The sequence below is a fragment of the Natator depressus genome, chromosome 1 (genome assembly GCF_965152275.1).
Source record: "Natator depressus isolate rNatDep1 chromosome 1, rNatDep2.hap1, whole genome shotgun sequence".
NCBI classification, from domain to species: Eukaryota; Metazoa; Chordata; order Testudines; family Cheloniidae; genus Natator; species Natator depressus.
In genome coordinates, this window is record NC_134234.1 from 197,137,567 (window position 1) to 197,160,356 (window position 22,790).

A 22,790-nucleotide genomic window follows, 5' to 3' on the forward strand; every position below is an offset into this window, starting at 1 on the left:
GCAGCAGCAGGGTCTTTCCAGGAATCTTCTCAGAAATGCTTCAGGGGAGTTCTCTCAGGGAACTCTAGTGCCTGAGGGAAGGTGACAGGCTAAGTAGTAGGGATGGAGGAATTTTGAAAGTTTCAGATGGTATGATGCTTAAGTGACAAATATTTGAAGAGGGTAAAGGAGGACTGAAAAGACCAGAAAGAGCAACAGAATTCAGAATGGTAGTGGTTGAAGAGGCTAGAGACTATAGCATTGGACAAGTTTAGCTTCGGTCTGCCAGAGGGTATCTACTAACTGCACTTCCCTCAAGTTAATGTTTTCCACAGTTATGTGAAATTATTTAATCTGGAACAGCTATGTATAATCAAGTATCACAACTAGGGGTATCTCAAGCACATAGTATTGTTTCAATGTTTGTGTGAGTACATGAGTACTCATGGGTGAATTCAACAGTTGTTGGGCTCAGCTTCATGTAGTTGAAACTTTGAACATCGCCTCCCATAAGCAGTTTGGAATGAAACACAAGTATTTGAATCCATGGAAAGAACAGAAAAGGAACACAAGCACAACCAGAGCAAATTCACGTACAAATACTGGTGGAAGTTTATGGACTACTGGTGGGCACGACTACTAACTACTAACCCAATCTACTAGGGGATAGAGAACTACATTAAAAGCCAGTTAACATTTTGAAATATTAGCATGGAAAAAGCTTTTTAAAACAAAAGCTTAAGGCACTGAGTGTATTCTTGTACCTTCAAGATTAATCTGGAGGCCAAGAGAAAATACACTGAGTTAGGAATGACAGTATGTATCTCCCAAATAGGCTTTCTTGCACACCATCTCAATACTATGCTTTAACAATTCATATAAGCCATCTTTGCTGTTTCTAGGACTAGCTATTTTCGCTTGTGGCGCAGTACAAAGTTAAAACTTAGATATGATTATCACTTCTTTTCTCCTGCATCTTCTCAGAAAGGCACTTGAGCAGATCACCACAAGTTTCACCATGTAGTTCTAGGATAGCCATCAATTATACAAAAAACATCTGAATTGGAAGTTACTTGAAAAATAAAAAGCATTTTATTGCTGAAGCCAAAAGAATCAAGCTTAGGCTAATACTGGAAAGCAAAGTTTTAACCTTTGATATGAAAGAGCTACTAGCTGTAAGTAAAAAAAAAAAAAAAAAAAAAGATGCTTAAGGACTAAGATTAATATGTGAAAATAAAAACCTATACTGCAAGTATAGGAATGAAAAATGGTTTATTTTACACATAGATCTTTATTAAAAAGTAAGGCTGGTAGTGGAACTTTTTATTTTGATGCATAAACTTGATAAAAGTTGAATGGTACAGAAACTGTGTACAATGCGGAACAAAAGTCACATGTATAGGGTTTTTTTAAAAAAATCAGAACCAGTAATTAGCATAGACATTTGTGATTTCTAGTTACATTGTAAAGTGCCTTGTGTAGTCATATTCTATAGTTGGAATGACGGCTTGTACAAATTTCAAGAAAATAAGAAGGTACCTGAGTCTCTAGTTAAGGTAAACATGGAGTAAAAGAGTAATTAAAGGCTTACGTTATATCCAAGAAAACTAGGTGAAATCATGCCTTTTGTAAGTGACCTGAATCTTATTAGTATTTCATTAGGTAGGAAAAGTATAGCTTAGAAAGTCTAAAGGGGGACAAGAAAATAATACACTAATATAGTGAAGAATGGCACTTCTCAAAACTTATGATTTGAATGATCAGGTATTATTTCAAGTTTAATAAATTCACTTATTTTAAAAAAAACTTTATCCTGTTAACACTAAGCCAGTTTTGTATGAAATACTTTGTGTTTACATTGAATTGCTTTCTATGGGTTACCTTCCAGTTTAACTTGCTTTAGACATATATGTTACACCACATAATCTGTCCCATCCACAGGTAGCGGATATGAAGCAGACTCTACAGTTTGTGTCCATCTTGAACTGTAATAGAATGACAGAGCCACATGAAGGGTTAAAACCCCACACTATTAGTATAGTTATCAGACTAACTAGCTGTAATCTATACTGGTACAACTTTCTTCTTTATTCAAGGCATAAGACTAGCTGGTATGAAAGCTGCTGCTGGTGGTTCAGGGCTTTCAGCTGCACCACAGCCACCCCTTCCCTTCTTGCTTTAGAACAGGAAAGCCATTTGAAGGATTCATTTAAAGGGACACTGGTACAGTACCCTGAAAGTGACATTTCTGTCTGAAAGTGGTGTACTAATATACTAATTGTGTAATCATTGTACCTACTGTTATTACAAGTGTCACTTAAGATCCCTCATCTCACTGAGAGATCAAAGTACTATTTGTACAAATGCAACTGACCAACAGAAGTGTGAAAGTGACTAGCTATAACATGAATTATTTTCACTGTTCTGTTGGTCAGTTGCATTTATTGTAGAATTAGCATGAGATCACTCATGAACTTTGCTGGGGGAAACTCAGTCAGCACATGCATACTACTTCCCAGTTCCTGCACATAAGAAAAAAATGGCAACTTGGTGTGCCTTAGATGTTATTGCTAATCTAAAAGTGACTTCAGTAGTAGTAAGCCTCCCAAATTACCTGCAAAATAAAGTTTTAGGAATGGACAGAGGATGGATTAGACCTTTATTAGATAACACACTCTTCAGAGGTCTCCTGACATTCCATGGAAAGGATACATATGAACTCCAAGTTCTCCCCCACCTTCTGCAACTGTTTCAATTATTTTCTTCATCACTTCTGCATGCCTGAAAGTAGAGTGGAACTCTTAGAGTTATCATGCCAAGACAGCTCAGTCTTCCATAACTCAAAATTAGATTACTTGTGCAGATTAATAGCCTTAAGTAGTATGACTGGATGGCTACAGAAAGTGGTATTTGGATAGGGAATTTTTTTTAACGTTTAGCTTACTGGCGTAAAACCAACTCCAAACCATGACACTTATTACCAACTAATGGCTGTTCGGTTAGGCTTCTGAAAGACCAGGGCATACTTAGTCCACATCAGAAAACACCCTGAAGAACGTTATCCTTGTAGGTAAGTTTCATGCTTCACCCTGGACATGACTGCACTGTGTCAGAGAGGAAGTACATTATTGTGGAAGTGTGGAATGAACTGGAGTTAACTCATCTTGGGGGTAGGTTGCTTCCATCACTAAAACATTGTTTTAAAAAGGTTTGGTGCTGGGAAAGCAGATCAGTGCATGACAGTTTTCACAGACCAGATAAAAGCCAGAAGATGCCCTCCATACTGTTAAGTCTCATACTTTACTGTTTAGTATTGCAGTTGCAATTTTCAAGATAGTTATGGCTGAGATTCTTATTCCAGATTATGCACAACAAAACTTTAAAATTAAATCGTACTAACAGAATACATTTCAAAGTTTGTGATTTTCATTTTCAAAACAAGTTTAAAACTCAGATCTTGCTTTTACTTACCTGCCATATCAGAGTTAGAAAGTTCCAGTTTCTTGCAATAGTTGTGTCAACACCTTAAACTGCAGCAAAATCATCTTATTTTGTTTTAGGGGGGGGGGTTAAATTACATTTAAACCCTTCCACAAATGTCAGTTTAAATTCACTGTCCCATTAATCAAGTCATTTTACTAGCTGTTACCATAAATCTGACCATGGAGCACTGAGGCCAGAGTGAGATTAAAATCAGACGCACTAATTATTTATATTTGTATTTTCATCAAGCACCTTTCATACATGGTACTTTGCAAACTACAAAGCAAGCACTTCACCCACCACTGAAATGGGCTGCAGAGAGACAAGAGCAATTACAATATGTTTAGGGCCCTTTGTTTTCAGTTTTTATTTTATTTAATTTTTCCCAGGAATTTATCAGCCTTTATTAGTACAACAAAAACAGGCGAAAAAAACAGATGGAAAAAAATTCTGGGTAAATATTGGGTTTATTTTGGTGGATGGAAGGAAATGGGAAAAATATTCAATAGATTAATGCTTCAATGAATGGAATTCAAATGTGGTTTGCTGCAGAACTAAAAGAACTCAAAACAGTGACACCTCTGAGTTTAAAGAAACAATATATCTCTAATCCCAATAAAACTTTTCATTTGAATACACAGCTTACTGTTGCAGATTTAGAACTATTAGCTTATAAATATTTACATTTAATAATTGGGCCACGCTGTTTGCAGTGCATATAGTCAACTTCATCTTTTCTTCTGTTTTTTTTTTTAAATACTTTCAAATACTTCCTTTGTTCTGAAACGTATTCAGATACAGATTTTTGTTTTCTTTCCATTGTAGTGTCTCAGATCTTGAAAACCTTATCTGCCAACAGCTTGAAATGTATACATGGTGGGCGTGAGATTCATAAGTAGGTTCACATGTGTACACACTTCAGAGCTTGTATGTGTGTGCGCATCTGCTAGACGAATACATAGCCTTACTTCAACAGACCGCTTTGCATATACACAGACTAATGTATTAAACGTAACACAGATATCATGTATTTATTATTTTCCTAATAAAACAAGTTTTTATATATTTGAATAACAAAAGTAGGGTGAAAAAAATCAGAAAACCCCCTCCCCCAGTAATGCTGTTTGTAAAACCTGGGATTTTTTGGGGGGTGGGGGGGAATTAGTTTAAATTGAAAATGAAGGGGCTTAAATATGTTGCACAATTGTAAGGGAGGAGAAAGTGAACATTTCTACCTAATGACACTGGGGTAAAACTCCACTCTTTAAGAATAGCTATGGGACCTTTAATATGTCCATGCAGACCAGAACCCCAGTTAAAAGTTTTGTCAATGCTCCCTGACTGGATCCAAAACTTGTGCTTCCAGATCTGATGCTCAAAACACTAAAATATTTTGGCCACCAGCAATTCTAAATTTCACATACACTATCTGCCATACAAGCCAAGTTATGTAATTTGACGATCAGTAACTCTGTTCTTTGCTTCTGTAAGCTATCACCACTGTTTTTCGTTTATCTCAAATATGGGCCCAGATGTACTCACTCATTGGCATTCTAAACATTGGAAATGTTTCTCTTTTACAGTGTTTGGCACTTTAAGCCACCATGTTTTGACACATATCTGGAGAAACTACATCAGTAGCTGCATATAGAGCTGCTCCTGCCAATGCATCAGAACTTTTCACAACCAGTTACAGTCTCAAAGTAAAGATGACTGACATGCTTCCAATATAACATTTGTAGACATGGTAGGGCAGGGAGCAGCAGGGAGCAGCGGTACAGAGTGGGAAGAAGAGAGGACTGAGCAGAGAATAGTTCTCAGGCAGGATTGTAGGGGAGAGAAGGAGGCAGCAAGAATGACAAAGGAGGTGCTGCACATGAAGATTGCTTTAGATATGCTTTTAGTTTAGGCTTTTGTACTCAACCTTAATTTGTGAAAAATCCAGAGGATATGAAGACAAGCCAAAGGAAAACCACAAAGAAATTAACAGGATTTTTTTCATCTCAAACTGACTGCTATTTAGGGGAAGCTTACAGAATTTAATGAAAGGGCTCAGATACCATTATATAAATACTTAAGTAGATGGCTATTAATTTGCATTCAGTCACAACTCTGTTAGGTCAAAGTCTAGCCATCTTGCTCGTGTGATTCTGAGAATGCAAATAAGTGGTTGCCACATTATTAAAATGGATATTGTGAAGTGGAATGAGTCAAAGAGAAGAAGTGGTGTTGGGCAATATCAGAGGACTCTCTCTCACAAGCTATACTACTTATCCTTACATGCACTTGCTGGGCAATCATAGCCAATTAATATTTTATTAGTCCCACTGCAATACTACTGCAGAGTGGATTGACAAAAATTTACACAGCAGGTGCTTTTTATATATATTTCAGGACCAGTCAAGCTGTTCACCTCTCTGAATTCTCCGATGTCAGTTCAGCCATGCTAAGGCTGTTTCATTCTAGTTCAGAGAGTAAAGGAGTTCATTCCATGGCCATTGAATACTTCATCTCAAGACATCAGAACAATGCTGCAGCTTGGTGGAAGACTCCTTACAATAGCACTGCAATTTTTCATTATACAATCTAGCCATAAAATGCTGCCGTTGTGCTCCTTAGAGTGCAAAACCTGACAGATTTCAATAAATTTGCAGTCCCACAGGAGCCCACATAGTCGTGTCACTCTTGCATCCCTACAGTTTTAGAAAAATATGCACAAGCGCTTATGGAAGCGGAACTAAGATTGGAAAGATCTGAAGTGTTTTATTTGAGCACTTCATTTTTAAAGGGAAGCAAAGATCTTATAACTTCAATATCAGCCACAAGCCTCCTCCCTTCAAAGTAGAGAAGGAAGAGATAGTCGTCCTACAGTCTGTACTAGACTAAGCCAGACATTCTAGGCTCAACAGTCCCTCACAATTTTAAAGTGAAACGTACAAAAAGTAGTCCGGGGAAATGCTTTTGGGTGTGTGATAAAGGATGGCTATCTGGACTCATAACAGAATTCTGAGGAACAGCTGGGAAATTGGGTCTTTGCTAGACATTATCCTGTATCAAACCACACTGTATGGACTTCAAGGAGAATGAAAAGAAAAGTGAGGCAGCCATGTGAAAACGGCAATCTGAAGAACTGCAACCTAGAAGGGTCTTGAAGGCCTTGTTTAATCTAGAGTTTAGTCCTTTTGTAATTAGAGTTAAATGTTTGCCAGTTAACTTGAGCTAGCTAGATACTCCACCAATGCTTATTTCACTACAAACATTTGATCCACCCTGTAGCCTAGATTTGACCAAAGACATTTGTGTCCTAGAACAAATGTTTGCAAATGATAATCTACACATGTTGCAATCATATTAGTTGGCTTAAATTAATTAGCAGTCAATTAACTAGTTACAATAAGGCTAAGAACTTTAATCCAGATAATGTCAAACATTGCTACTCCTACCAAAGACGATGACAGTCATGCATTGGGCTTCTTTCAGTCCCACAGGCTTCAACAAATAGGAAGCTTATTTTGATGGCTGTTCCAACACAGAGGCCTCAGTAAGAAGATCTCTCACTGAGAATTTGTTCTCCCAATTCCGAGGACCCTCTTCCTACCAATGTAGGAGACCAAATGAACTCCTAGGAAAATCTTTCAGACTTCTGTGCATCTTGAACATATTGTGTTAAGTGACTAACTTAAGGACTCAAGTTTTGAAAATGCTGGCCTGATGGTTTAGTTACGCCTTATGAATTTTGTAATTCAGGTTCATTAAAAAAGGTTAAGTCAAAAGAAAAAAAGCTTTCCAGGATGGAAACGAAACAGGACAGTCTGGTCCAACAAAAGTGATTTGTCTCTTCAGCTTTCACCAACTTCAACAACAGGAAACTAAGTTTTAATAATGGAGTAAGGAAAATTCAAAGATTCCCCCATAATAAAGTGTGTCAATGTAGAACCTGTTTATGAAGGTGACTTCTGTAGTTGCTCAAACACAGTGAAGTGAATGAGAACTAGTAGCAAAACCAGCATTACCTTTAACTGCAGCTTCCTGGACCTCCAAACTGACCAACACCCAGCTATCTTGGAAAGCACTAAAGCTGTATACACTAGGTTGTCTCCCTCCTCTACTCCCACAACACACCTTATAATGAAAACTATAGAGTGAAACTGCTAAGCTTTAAGAAGTGCACCTTGGACACTGAAGGGCATAGGAGTGAATCCTTCAGTTGACAGTATAATATTGCAATTTTTTTGGTGAATACTTTAAAAAAACCACCAAAAAATGCAGTTTCAGGTCAACAAACTATTTGTGAAATCACATCAAGTTCACATAATAGTTTTGAGCAAACAAATATCAAAATGTTTCAGAAAAGTCAAAAAGTCACATTTCATTTTGACCTGACTCGAGGATTTAATTTTAACTTGGGCACTGAAAGTAGGTCTAGATCTACAAAATTGGGGGGGGGGGGGGGGGGGGGGGAAGAGGAGGAGATGGATAGGGGGACGGGCAGGGCTGGTGATGTCCCCACTCCTTAAAACTCACTGGGATGTGGGATACCCAGGTTCAATTCCCCACTTCTGCCTAATGTGGAGAAGGAATCTGAACTTGGGTCTCCCACATTGTAGGCGTGTCCTAGCCCCTGGGGCAAGGGATATTCTGGTAAGGGGCTCTCTCAATTTCTCCTCTTGAAGCTGTTCCGCTTTTTGTAAGTAAATTAATTATTGGAGCAGAGCCTTGAACTTGGGTCTTCGACATCCTAGATGCATGCCCTAATGAATCCATAGGCTACAGAGTCTCTTTCCCTGACTCAGTCACTGTTCATTGCCCAGTTCCTACTTCTACAAACTTGTGGATCTGCATTTATTATTGACAAATTGATTAAATGGCTGCCAACTGACTACTTCTAAACAGGAAATCAGTAAAAACCACTTTTACCCATAAAGCAATTGCCAAAACACAACTTGTGTGACAATCCTGATTACTTAAAATGTTCTGTTCAATGATTCAACAAGTGGTTAGCGTGCAGCTTGCCATGGTATTCCTTTTTCAGTTCCTCCTTTGAAACAAAATATGATGGCAATACATGCCACAAAAGAAGAACTGCTGAGTGAGCAGGCTGCCACGGTGTTGTGAGCCAACAGCTACTTTCCCAGTTGTCGTCAAGCATAGCCCTACGTACACCACATTGCACAACTTATGGGTGGGCAAGGAAGTGACAGAGGTAAGACAGGAAAGACTGGAATTTCTTTGTGAAGCAAAGATTAAAGCAGTAACTTGACTACTGTTTCTACCTGAAATATCTAGGAGCAGCTTGGAATCCAACAGGCCCTTTTAACTTCAAAAAAAGTAAGTGACTGAGTGGGCAATTCCCACTCAATAGAGAAGACACCTTTCACCCACTCTCCCTCCCCTCCGCCCCAAACCAAGCAGTTCCACACCATCTAATTCATAGACTTTTAGGTCTGAATGGACCATCATGATCATCTATTTTGACCTCTTCCACATTGCAGGCCACAGAACCTCATCCACCCCTAACCTCTGGCTGAGTTACTGAAATCATCAAATGATGGTTTAAAGACTTCACGTTACACAGAATCCACCATCAGAAAAATCAAACTGAATTGTAAATGGTTCTGAAGCCCAATCCAGCTGCCTGTCTCCCCTAGGTGCCTCTCACACACAGGCATGTGCCAGATGAGATGGCTGAGAACTGCATATTAAACAAGCAACAACTGCCAAGATCCCACTCTCTGGCTCTTTGAGAGAACAGCTATTTAATGAAAACCTGTATATGCCTCCCAGAGACTGTAGCTGCATTAGCACTATCAAAGGCAACTGGTCAATTTACCAGAATCAGCAGAAGTTAACTGTCCCATGTCCATAGCCAGAACCTATACTAACAAGACCTGTGCTATCTGTACCATACTCTGGCCTGAAGCCAGACTGACAGGACTCAAGGAAGCTCAATACGCTGGTTAATATTGGAGCAGTCTCACTACAGTCTCAGCTTTCCCTCTCCAACACAACCATCCCCCACAACAGGAAGAGTAGCAACTGGAGAGACTATCAGCATCAAAAAACTGCTTCTTGAGCACAGGCCTGAGTGCTGACACTTTGCTCTGCTGGGGAAGGGTGTGGAGGGCGAAAGATGTGTGACAGTATCTACTGACAGTATTCTCCCATGAGAGATTTCAGAGTAGCAGCCGTGTTAGTCTGTATTCACAAAAAGAAGAGGAGTACTTGTGGCACCTTAGAGATGAACAAATTTATTTGAGCATAAGCTTTTGTGAGCTACAGCTCACTTCATCGGATGCATTCAGATCCCATGAGAGATTATCCCAACCTCCTCCCCACACCCACCATCTCTAGAACCCTGTTGATTGAGAGAAATTCAGCTGGAGAAGAATTTATGTCGTTTGCCAGCAGACTCATGCTGGTAGGTGCAGGAAGCCCAAACACCTCTCAGCAAGAAACTGAGCAACTGAGCAGACATGCTAGATTCAATACACTGTCCATGCCCCAGGTGGAACTGCTGGTTGGGACTTCAAGTGATACAAAGGAAGAGATGACAATTTTTAATTGCTATCATAGGCACAGCATAAGACATGAAAAAAGTCTTAATACAATCACCCCCATGATTTCTCCCCAATACTCTGATCACCTCCCTTCACATTTAAGCCATATCTACACTAAATGCTACAGCTGCACCACTGCAGTTAAGCTGCCGTAGTGCTTCAGTGTAGACATTATCTACGCTGACGGAAGGGAGTTGAGAGGTGTTAGCTAGGTCAATGGAAGAATTTTTCCCGTCAACCTAGAGCATGTCTATACTGCAGCCTTAAGTTGATCTGTGTTAGGGGATGGGGGGGTTGGATAGGGGGTGCAGTCCTGGGGGACGGGTTGGGGCAGTCAGGGGACAGTGGGGTGGTTGGATAGGTGTGGGAGTCCCGGGGGGCCTGTCGGGGGCAGTTGGATGGGGCAGTAGTTCGGGGGGGGGGGAGGAGGGTGGGGTTGGGTCCCGGGGGGCAGGGGTGTGGATAGGGGCAGGGCAGTCAGGGGACTGAGAGCAGGGGTCCTGGGAGGGGATGGTCAGGGAGACAAGGAGCAGGGCGGACAGAGGGCAGGGTCCAGGCTGGTTGGGGAGGCACAGCCTTCCCTACCCAGCCCTCCATAAACTTTCACAACCCTGATGTGGCCCTCAGGCCAAAAAGTTTGCCCACCCCTGCCGTAGTGCGTTCAGACAAAATTAGGTCGGGGTAAGGCAGCTTAGGTCAACTTGTATAGCGTAGACCAGTTCCTACAACACGAAGACTTAGTTAAAGCAACCTAGTTTTTTTTAAATTTAGACCAGGCCTTACTCAACTGCAGTCAGAGTATCAAGATGACCTGTGAAAGTTGTATACATAGAGAGGTCAATTTAGCAGACACTTGACAGTCAATGGTTAGAGCATCCTACTACAGTAGTAATAGCCAGTGGACCTCAGGTTGTATAGTACCTTCTCTACAACTGACCAATTTGGTTTGACCTCTAATGTCAGAGGGCAGCCCAACAACATAGGGCCTGTGGACCCAATAGGAGTAAAGGTAACGTTACACCTTGAAATGTGCAATCCTCACCCTAATCACTACCATAGTGTGGGACCACATGTGTGAGAAGACAGAAGCCCCATGGGATAGACCCCCTTTGTTAACGTAAGTGTCCACATGGATGACTTTTTTATAGTTTGACTTCAGTGCCCATGACCCTCTCAGCAACTCCAAAACCAGGCTAGACAAAAACTCAAACTGTATGTCTCAGAACAGTAGCCGTGTTTATTTTAAACCGATTCTGGGTCTTGGATATAGTGTTGTAGCACTCCAATTTAATCTTGGAATGAGACCCTATATTTAGGGTCAGATGCAACCAAGACACACACACAGGTTGGTAAGCATCAATAATTTCTCATCTACAACAGGGTGAAGAAGTGACACTGACTTCATGGCTATGCCAGTTTTTGCAGTTTCATGACGGCTCCAGCAAGGTGAAAGTGTTTATTTTCTATAGAGAAGTTATTCAAATTTCAGACAAAAAGGTCTACCAATCAATTTAAATGAGCACAGCAATTCAGTGCAATGAAAGCCACCTCTAATTAGCGAGGCACAAGGCAAGAACTGCAGGAAGGGATAGTGACAAGCCAGCATAGCAGCTACAGAAGCAATTTAAGCAGGTACTGCTGTACTCAGTGGCAAAGGGGTAAGAGTCAGTCCTGTCAGTGCCAACTCTCCCCTCCCTGTATCCCCTAGTTGCAAAAACTGCAGAGGAGACACCCTCACCCCCGGGGGCAGGGTGGGGGACTAGGGCTCCTGCAGTGTCCCTCCTTACCTCACCTGTGTGGGTCTGGAGACACACTGCGAGGAAGAGCCAGCCAGAGACTGAAGCTGGCAGAGCAGCTGCAGAAGCATTGGCTGTTTGCTTCAACTTCCTCCTCCCTCCCAGGCCTGGTCTACACCAGTAGTTTTCAAACTGTGGGTCACGACCCAGTCCTGGGTCGCGGAACGTAAGGCACTGGGTTGCAGCGGCTCTGGTCAGCACTGCCAACCAGGCTGTTAAAAGTCCTGTCGGCGGTGCTGCCCGGATAAGGCAGGCTAGTCCCTACCTGTTCTGATGCCACACTGCGCCCTGGAAGTGGCCAGCAGCAGGTCCAGCTCCTAGGCAGGGGGGCCACAGGGCTCCATGTGCTGCCCTGCCCCAAGCACTGGCTCTGCACTCCCAGCTAATGGGAACTGGTATGTGTGTGGGTGTACATGTGCGTGCCTGCAGGCAAGAGCCATGCGGAGCCACTTGTGCGCCTCCACCTAGGAGCCGGACCTGCTGCTGGCCGCTTCCAGGGAGCAGCGTGGCTCGCAGTGCCAGGACAGGCAAGAAGCCTGCCTTAGCCCCCCTGCTGTGCCGCTGACTGGGAGCCGCCCGAGGTAAGCCCATGCCCCAATCCCCTGCCCTGAGCCCCACCTGCATCCCAAACCCCTCATCCCCAGCCCCAGCCCAGAGCCTGCACCCCCTCCCACACCCCAACCCCCTGCCCCAGCCTAGAGCCCCCCCCACACCCTGAACCCCTCATTCCCAGCTCCACCCTGCAGCCCTCACCCCCAAACCCCAAATCTCTGCCCCAGCCCTGAGCCCCTCCCACACCCCAAACCCCTAGCTCCGTTGGGTTGCAGACATCAACAATTTTCTTCAACTAGGTCTCCAGAAAACAAAACAAAAACAAAAACCACTGGTCCACAAACTTAGGCTGACAGAAGCCACCTTATGTTGACCTAATAATGTACCCATCTACCCTGCCAGGTCCCTTCCGTCAACCTGGCTGCTTCTTACGTCAACTTAATTACTCCAACTGTGCAAGACGCATAGCACTTAATTTGACATTGATGGGTCGACAAAGGCAGCGTAGACGCAGCGTTGTATAAGTCAACTCAACTGGCTTTCAGGAGGTGTCCCCCAATGCTCCGCTGTGACCGCTCTGGTAATCATTTTCAAATCTGCTGCACAGTGGCCAGGTACACAGGTACAAGCATTTCCTGTTTGATCAGCATGGAGAGCTCGCCATCCCAGCAGATCATGGGGACTCAATGCCCAAAACAGGCTATAGCCTGGAGTACACAGGAGATGGTGGATCTTAATGATCTGCGGGAAGAAGAGTCTGTGCAGGCACAGCTCTGATCCAGTCGAAGAAATTTAGACATCTATGAGAAGATTGTGCAGGGAGTTGGGGAGAAGGACTACACCAGGAACACGCAGCACAACTTCAACTGGTGTACCAGAAGACAAGGGAGGCTAATAGTCATTCTGGTTCTGCACCTCGGACATGCCACTTCTACAATGAGCTGCGTGCAATTCTCTGTGGCAACCCCACCACTACTCCCAAACACAGTGTGGGTACCTCTCAGGAGTCTGAGTCCAGGGCAGAAGTTGATTAAATGGCCCTGCACACTTGGATCACAACAGCTCCCACGGTGGATTTACCAACTCCAAATTGATTCCCTACTGACTGGTAGCCATTTGGCATTGTAAGCTTCCACAGAGCAATTGCCACTCTTCTCCACTGTCAGAGCAGGTCTCATTTTAGTGTTGCTGTCTTTCAGGGCTGGGTAAAGCTCTTCACAAAGTTCCTGAAAAGTGGCCTTCTGAAATTGAAAATTCTACAGCCACTGCTTCTTATCCCATAACTGCACAACGCTGCAATCCCACCACTCAGTGCTTGTTTTCCCAAGACCAGAAATGGTGCTCCATCTTGTTCAGCTGTTAAGCGACTGCCCTCCTCTCCTAGATGCTTATGCTGTCCCCAACACAGTACTTCCCCAAGACCTCTCATCCCTGCTGCTGCTACCACTAAACAGAGGCTTCTTCTGGCCACTTCCATTTTGTGGGCTTCCTCCAGGGCACTATTACTGCTACCACAAATGGCGAATTCCCAGCTATTTCTTTCTTGCCAAAGCGGGCTTCTGCAGAAACCTCTAATTAGCTTCACACGCCTCTTCTTCCCTTTTGCAGTTTCATGCCTCTTTTCCCCCCCTTCTTTTTTCACTTCCCAGTTAGCACTATGCGTTCCGCCTCTCAGTCAGCCTGCCATGTACCTCTGCTTCCCCTGCTTCACATTCATGTGTCCTAATTTGAGAGTTATATGGATCTTTAGTTTCAATAATGGGGAGGCTCAACCAAGTAGGTCCAAAGGTGGGGGTGGGGGGAGGAGAAGAGAAGATGTGCTTGCACCAAATCTACACAAAAAGAGTCGATTCAAAGATGAGTGATTAAATTGGACACTTTCAGGAAGTCACTTGAACTTGTACCTTAACGGACAACCATACAATTCAATAAAAGGCAGGAACTTAATTGAAAGCATGATCCTGCTGGGTAGATAGCCGACAACCTGTCCACGTAGTTCAACAGCCGGTAGTTAGAAAATTGGAAGACTTAATAGCAGATCATTGTAACCCAAAAGAACCAACAGCACTGGGTTCTGAGGCAGCACCACAGCATGAACACAGGCAAAAATTTAGTTTCTTCACATGTAACAGTCTAAGCATAGCTGTCTGCCACCTTCTGGAGTTGATGTGTCAGTGCAATTGTGTGACTGACTTTTTATTGGATACACAAAAACAACCTGTAGTAGCTTTCAAAATACAATAGGTTTTTGGTAAACAATTTACCTTCCCAAAAGATCATGCTAGAGTAGAATAAAAAAAGATTTTTTTTGCAGCAAGAGATCAAAACTAGAGTAGCCTGATTCTAGACTTTCTAGTAGAGGAGATTCATGGAGAACACAGTTCTGGATGCAACTACAGAACAGGCACAAAGGAAAAACCAAACCAATTCTCTTAATGCACATTTAGCACTGAGTACTGGGATGGCTGCTCAAACAATTGCTGACTTTTCTTCCCTCTGCAAAAGGGAACAGCTCATGCAGACAGACAGCTGTGGACAAGTGTGCAGGAAATGGAAATTTATGATTGATAGATCACCAAGGGATGGACAAAAGGCAATTTTAAATTAGACAGAATGACCTTTTCACAAACATATCCATAAGCTGGGCTTAATAAAGAAACATTGAAAGACTGAAGATACCTGCATGGATGAACTGAACACATAGGCGGTGGAGGAAGATGAGGATGATTTTCAATTGTTACTGTTTTTTTGACATGATCTTGACTAATATCTTCATACATGTAGTCTACCGTTAAAGGCTGCCGTTGCTGAAAAGAAAAGTGCAGCAGAAAAGAAATGTGTAGCAGGAAAAGTGTCTCAAAATCTTTTCCTCCTACTCAGAAAGTAGGATAGCACTAAAGTAGCATTTTATAGGTATATATGCTATCTCTGCTTAAAGGACCCCAGAGTACTTTATAAACTAAACATAGCACTGAAATCAGAAGTGGCAAGCAACCGTAGGGACAACAGGTGAGAAAGGAGATCTTAATGACAGGGCAAACCTCTATTCTTATGAAAAATGCTGCAGGATCCATAGGATCCACACAGAGCAGATAAAATACTGCACGGTACTTTGTTTATAGCTCACTGGGAGAACTGGGAGCTGACCTGTGATTCCAGGGAACCTAGATATTTCTAGACTGAGGCTTATATCCCTAAGCCATCAAACTTACAAGATTCCATAGTCTTAAGTGGAAGAAAAATGCTTCCTTACTCAACGGTCCTGCTGCCTGTGTACACTTGGTTCTCACACCTTCTTGCTTTACTGACATTTACTGATTTTCATTCTTGTTACCCTTGGAAAACTAACCGCTCATAGAACTAGAATCTTTTCTTTCATGTGCACCATTCACAACTGGTTACCAAGATCCAATTACAGGGCCATTCAAGGTGTGGGGAGCTTGCTTTTACTTATTCTCACAGGCTCAGTAAATCTTGGCTGAAGACCTGGCTCTACACTGATCTCCTAACTTCTTCCCTTAATAAATATATATTTAATCAAGTAGCAACAAATTGACCTTGCTACCTTAACTGATGAGTCTTAACACTGGGAAAAAAAAATACTGCTATACCTCATCATATCCAAATAACCACAGTCTGGGAGTTTGGTAGTATTTGTCATAAGTGATGTAGAGATCATAAGTTCTGGTCTGCAGGATGGTATCTTCCCCTCCGACATCAGCTTTAGCTTTGCTAGCTTCTGCTATTTTTCTTGTATCAAGAGTTGCCTGAGGATCCAGATTTAAGATAAAAGAATAAAGACAATAACAGTAAGATAAATACTTAAGTAACAGTATGCCTCTATTCACCTTTGCCCCAAACATAAAAAGGCATCTGAAGACCATGGTAACTGACATATTGATCAGAGTACAATATTCACTTATAACAAAAGTTAAAAGTTGTAGTAAATGCATTAAAAAAAGCCACATTAGCCATTTGACAGTGTTACCAGTTCAAGCACAAGGGTGTTAATGCTGTGGAGGAGGTAGAGAACAGTTCACTCACATCATCTGTCTCCAATAGCCCACTCTCTTCATATTCTGAAAGGAAAGAGAGAATGTCTACAAGTTCATGCCAAGCTTGTAATTAGCCACTGGAAGCTTAAAAATGTGCAACCAAGAGTGCTTCCTTAAAATCGGCAAGCATCTAATATACATGCTTTATCCAAGTAGACTTCCTAATTTTCCAGTACCATTAAACTACACCAAGACTCTCCAATACTGTAAATCTGACATTGTCTACCATGTGGCTCGCTAGACACTCATTATGGAAGCCTCTAGGAAGTCAGCATTTTTCACTGGGTGGGTTTCAGAAACTGAAGTTTGTGCACTAAACAGTCACACTGAGTTGCCATGCTAGACCCGTCTATTCCGCTGCCTACTAGCCTAATTTTCCAGTCACTGACACTTATGCATTCCAGTGGAGTTGTGGTGGTGTAAACCCAATGTGAAAGGAGAATCAGGTCCAACATGGGCCTGTTAATAGGCATTACACGGAAACAAGCTGTAACGCTTTCCTAGAGAGTGCTGCCTGGTTATATGGCTGAAATAAAGTGCATCCTATCCAACTTAAAGGGAAATACCTTCCATGTCAGCTGCTTCCCCTTCATCTTCCTCATCATCTTCACAAGAGGCTGGATGTCCTGGTAGTTTTATACTGTCCTTTTAAGTTAAATTGAAAACAAGTGAGAACAATGCTTTAAAGATACTTGGGTTTAAGAGATGCGATATGCAATTCATCTGTCTTGGAAAATCTATTTACAAACGAGTATTTTCCATTTATTCCTATGAAGCCAATCAACATAAATAAGAAAACAGATATTCACATTAGTAGGTAAAAAGAACAGGAGTACTTCTGGCACCTTAGAGACTAACACATTTATTTCATTCTCAGGCATTTAAAGGTTTTTGGTACATTAAAAATCCACTGAAAGTTATGAGATTCTGTATTCTCTTGCTTCCAGATCAACTTTGTTCAGGCTCAAAGTCAGAGGATGACTTCTGTAACTATCCATGTTGTAAATTCTGCTCTGAAAATACATCTACTCCTATATCACCACCAAGATAGAGACTCTGCTGTCAGAGCACAACTGATGAGCCTGCTGTTTCCGAAGGCAGAATAGAATCCAGTTTGCTCAGCGGCACCACACAGACTATACAACTAGCAGGAAGAAGAAACTGTCAGCAAAGAGAAGTGTGACTTGAAGACATACGGAGCTGGTACATTGGGTAAGTCAACTTAAAGGAATCAAGTACAATTATACTTAAAACTAAGTACCTGCTTTAAAGCCTGTCAGTACCATAGCAAAAGCCAGTTGTCCAATAATTCCACACTTGTTTTAAAGCCATGCAAGATTCTCAGCTTGTTTGAGACTTTGATCCATAGTCTGACAAGTTAGAGATCCAAGATTGGAAAAGAGATATTCTAGGTGTCAATGGCCAACATTCCTCCCTTTCCATATAAAACAGGTTCTAACACTGAAGGTTCTACACAAGCTTGCTAAGTGCATAATGGGATGGCATGTTTGCACTAAGTATCTAAGTTGTGAACTGCTCTGGGATACAGTACCTGTGTACGGAAGACACTACATAAAAGCAAATCCTGTTCTAAGACTATTACACAGGAATGCAAAGATTTGCCATGTTGGATTGGGCCATTAGCCCATCAAACCAAGTATCCTGCAAAAAGCAGCTTTTTTTGCGCTCATCTCATGAAGGCAAAACCCTTGCCACACAACGCATGTGTGGGGCCAGTTACACAATGCAATATGTACAGTGCAGATACTTTACATTCTGAAAGAATAGGTGACAAGCATGCCAAATGCTTCTTTTATTTCTGCTTGAAAAGCATGTATTTGCCTTGGGCCCTATAAACATAGTAAAAATATTGTCCTTCAAGACAATGTTGTTGGTCAGCTACAATAGGTCTGTAAGCACCATGAGGGACCACTGAATTAAAGTGATCTGTTGCAGTCCTTACCAATTCTCCCCCCCCACTTCACACACCAGATTTATACTGCTTTTAGAGTCAAAGAAGCCTTCCAATTGCAGCTCAGAGGCACAGCTCCATTTTAGTCAGGTTCCTGTTAAAGAGGCATTTCTACAGATGCCTTTCACCCAATAATGCTTTTTAAACATATACATGTTATTGCTGGGAATGGAAAAGTTCATGCTATCTTCAGTGCCTCTTCCAGCTGCTCTCAGCTTCCTCTAAGGCTGAAGTTTTCCAGATTTCATCTCGGCCCTATGATGATTTGAGAAGTATGGTGGCAGTTAATAAAAATGCACTAAAAAAGAATGAATTTAGCTACATTAGTGCCTCAGCAACTGGAGATAGAAGTTTGGCAGGACATATGACTTATCCAAATCAAGATGTACCTTCCCTAGATACTTTAAGGCACCAGGATTTAAAAACTATATAAAACTTGTTGATTAAGCCCCATTTTACCATATAATAGGACTTTTCTTAAAATCTAACAATTTGTCAGCATTCTAATAGCTCTGCACATGCTCACCTCAAAGTTGAGTGAAATCAGTTTCTCGTTTATAGGTTTATGTGGAATATTAGTGAATGTGTATGTTGAACAGAAATACTCCAGATGAACAGTGTCTCATTCCATGATAATGGGAGTTGATACATGCTTACATTGATATTATAATGTGTTACTAATTCAGTTCATAGCTCATCCCACCTTCACATATTTCCTGGCCTCTGTACTGGTCTTTCATCTACAGAATTAGCTCACATGGCTGTTTAGGGACACTATCAGACATCTATTGTACTTTAACCTTCTGGTACAATAAGTCAATAGTCACAAGCTAACAAATACCTTGCTCTCCAGTGTGATCTCCTTAACTGCTTCTGTCCCGCTTGCAATACCTGTTGATTGAACATCAACACTGAAAACAGTCAAAATTAGAAGAGCCTGTTTCTTTGTTGCCAGGACGGTACAAATGGCTAAGAAAGGAGTATGTGATCCTTTCAATTACACTTTTATAAAATAACTTTAGAAACTGGAAGGACACAAGTTATTCAGTGCTGGACAAAGACTATCCCTCCCCCAAGCAGGCTTATATAGGCTGGTACAGACTAATCACGCAGTGCAGGACTTATGAGGAGAGTTTTGGTGCAGAAACTCCTTAAGATTCCTGTATAAGTAATGAGTTGGGGGCAATAATTTAACTGATGACAGATAGCCCTTACCACTGCAAAAGATCTAGATAGAGTAAGAGTCACACTGCACTACTCATGAACACTACCTTACTCATAGTAACCTGAAGCACATGAAAGCAAGGTGCACTCCAAGAATAGTAATTTGAGTATTTGGCAAGAACTACTGTACATTCAAAGCATCCTGTCCATGTAGCAGCCTTGACTGGTTGAACATGCTTCCTTCTTAGCCGAATGTTATTTCTATAGTGCCATAAGTGTATAAAATAATTCAAATAAATACTGACATATCCCTGTTCCAAGGAGCTTATATTTAAAAAGTAGCAGCTTGCCACTATCAATTAATTACCATTAGGAGAAGAGCCTGATACTGTGGCTACACTAGAGAGCTTTGCACCATGTAAACACTTTCCTGTCACCTTAGAGCGGCTACTCAAGAGCTCTCCCATCGGCTTAATTACACCAGCCCTGCAAGTGGTGGTAGCTATGTTGGCGGAGAGATGCTCTCCTGCCAACATATGCTGACTTAGTTTAGTGCTGTCCACATCGGCATTTATGTCACTCAGGGGGTTGGCTAATTCACACCCCCAAGCAACATAACTTATGCCGACTTGAACTGTAGTATAGCTGTAGCCTCTGTCATTCAGAAAAAGGAACACCCAATGCATTGCCACTTCTCTTCAACCCATCCCACTTATCTTTCTATTCCTTCTTGTTTACTGCTGCTCTTCTCCACTGTCTTGTAATATTACATCACTCTGTTTCAATACAATCTCAGGTCCAGTTAACCAACTGAAGAGGATCTCAGATGACTTCCTCAAAGATACAGTGCATTATCTTAGGAGAATACCCATGAATAGATACCACACCTTACCACTCAGGAAAGACACAGCCAACATACTAGCAACACAACACATCAGCAAAAGAACACTGTTTGGGAACAATCATTTCAACTGGCTGGTGTAGTCATGCCTACATATTGTTTCTCCTGCCAGCACTGAAGGTACTCTTAGCTCTATAATATCCTAGCACTGTCAGATAAATAAATAAATAAATAAATATATTTATATTTATATATTTTTATATATATATATATATATATATATATATATATATATATTTTTTTTTTACAGAACTGGTTCACCATATCAGTGAACCTCCCCAAAATCACTGGGAGTAACCAAACAAAAAACACAGAAATTTCTAGTGACAAAAATAAGAGTTAAAACATCAGCAAAAATGGATAAAGAAATTAACTTCTCCTGGTGTATTCCAGTCACACTAAGGAGTTGTTTTTCTTAGGGCATGTCTTCACTAGCAACATTAAAGTGCTGCTGCAGCAACGCTTTAAAGTGGCTGTGTAATCGCAGCTCCCAGCACTATAAAAAAACCCACCTCCACACGGGGAATAGCTACCAGCATTGGGAGCACAGCTCCGAGCGCTGGTGCACTGTCGACACTGGCACTTTATAGTGCTGAAGCTTGCAGCGCTCAGGGGGGTGCTTTTCCACACCTGAGTGAGGAAGCTGCAGCACTGTAAAGTGCCAGTGTAGACAAGCCCTTAGATATTTGTCAGGCTACAGAGATACTGAGAGATGTTGCATCACTCAAGGGGTGAAAATGCTTTGATACGTAGAAACGAGGAGAAACTTACCTTTAATGGCTATTCTCAAACACCTTCATCCTGGAATTTAAAGGTCAGCCTTCTCAGGCTGTGTTAAAACAATCATCTACTTTCAAAAGAAAAGCTGAAAGGAGTATACTATGGAAGAGATTTTGCTAGGCACTTTGGAGTTAGATTGACTACACAGTAGAACCAGGTGAACAGTTATTTTTATAGTTTTCCTCTCACGGTGACAAAGGCATCCACTTAGCAGAGAAGTCTGTCTCTGACTAAAGCTTTCAGATTTATGTAAAGTACTAATCTCTGTAGACTGCCTGTCTACAAGACAATGAACCCTTCACACTCAATTTTTTGTATTTAACTACAGTTTCCTTTTATCATCCCAATTTATCTGAGGGCCCTTAGATATCAAGGAGACAGGTACCTTCTAGCAGAAACACTCAGCTGTTGGGACTAGAAATCAAAGGCTCATCTAAGGTGGGGTAGTATCAGTTGTGTCACTGCTTAACTGAGCTAGATTTAACTGTTGCACATCTCATACTTAAACTCACTGACAAGGGAGGTCAGGATGCCATTATTCTTCTTCATATAAAGGTGAAGAGAATGGTGCTTTTATTTCTGTCAGTATCTCTTTAGTTACAAGTTTGGTCCCCTGCATGTTGGATATTTACCTTACCAAGTACAGTAATATAAATCTCTATTGTGCTTCTCAAAGGACTTAAAGCTTTAAGCATCCACACTTCTGAGGTATTACCTCATTTCACAGACAGAAAAGTTAAGCAACTTACTAATGTCTCACACACACAGTGTAAATATGTGGCACAGTAAATAGGTATTTAACTGGGAATGTAACTCAGGTCTCTCAAACTAGCTATTCAGACATCACATGTGAGTTAATAGACATTTCAAAATTAAAATTAAGAGTCAAGGTCTTTAATATTAGTTAGCAGTGGAAAGTTAAAAACAAGAGTATCAATACCTGCATTGTGAAATGTGTCTACCCATCCCCCATCACCATCATCTTCTTCTATAATTGCTTCCAGTTCATCTGAATACTCCATCTGTTTACACCGCTTGTAGCATGGCACTGTAAAGATCAGCAAACTTTTACAAGTAATAGGATAATTGCAATCAGATACTAGACAGAGCTGAGAAATTCATGCTGCAAAGCATCCTGCAGTGAATAAGCTTCCCCCAGCCCCTATTTGCTCTCTGTGGTACAAGGCTGGGGGTTTTTTGTTTTGTTTTTTTAATAGGTTAAAGATACAAATTTAGACAAAATATCTTTACATTATACAACTTCAGTACATTTAGGTTAATCTTTTAGGATATCCAACATTAATTATTCACTTGAATTTAGCGCAGGAGAAAGCAAGACGATACTTGGACTCCAGTTAAAGAACCGGTACATTCCAGGCAGTGGTCACACAAGCATCTTACATTTTTCTGCCTCCTGTCATTGTGCTTCAACCCTGACCTGTAAGGGTCAGAAGGGAGTTTGAGTCTCCAGATTTTCTGAGACTGCCAACTATTTGGTGGTATCTAGGAACTGCCTATCCATTTGTTTCACGCATGTCACTGAACAGCTTT

General features: G+C 41.5%; 1 protein-coding gene across 2 annotated transcripts in view; it reads right to left on the reverse strand.

Annotated features, from left to right (window-relative positions):
- Positions 1-1,267: 1,267 nt before the first annotated feature.
- ATG3 (autophagy related 3) overlaps positions 1,268-22,790 on the reverse strand; it is a 31,848-nt gene continuing 10,325 nt past the window's right edge. Inside the window, exons 5-12 of one of the 2 annotated variants that reach the window (XM_074973849.1) lie at positions 22,180-22,287; positions 19,236-19,285; positions 16,989-17,067; positions 16,412-16,446; positions 15,979-16,134; positions 15,047-15,174; positions 2,692-2,760; positions 1,268-1,518 (exon numbers count right to left, since the gene is read on the reverse strand). In XM_074973849.1, the coding sequence (XP_074829950.1) occupies positions 1,437-1,518; positions 2,692-2,760; positions 15,047-15,174; positions 15,979-16,134; positions 16,412-16,446; positions 16,989-17,067; positions 19,236-19,285; positions 22,180-22,287 (707 nt within the window). In that variant the 3' untranslated portion in view covers positions 1,268-1,436. Of the gene's footprint in view, positions 1,519-2,642; positions 2,761-15,046; positions 15,175-15,978; positions 16,135-16,411; positions 16,447-16,988; positions 17,068-19,235; positions 19,286-22,179; positions 22,288-22,790 lie in introns of those variants that run through there. The other variant, XM_074973857.1, reaches the window with a different exon arrangement.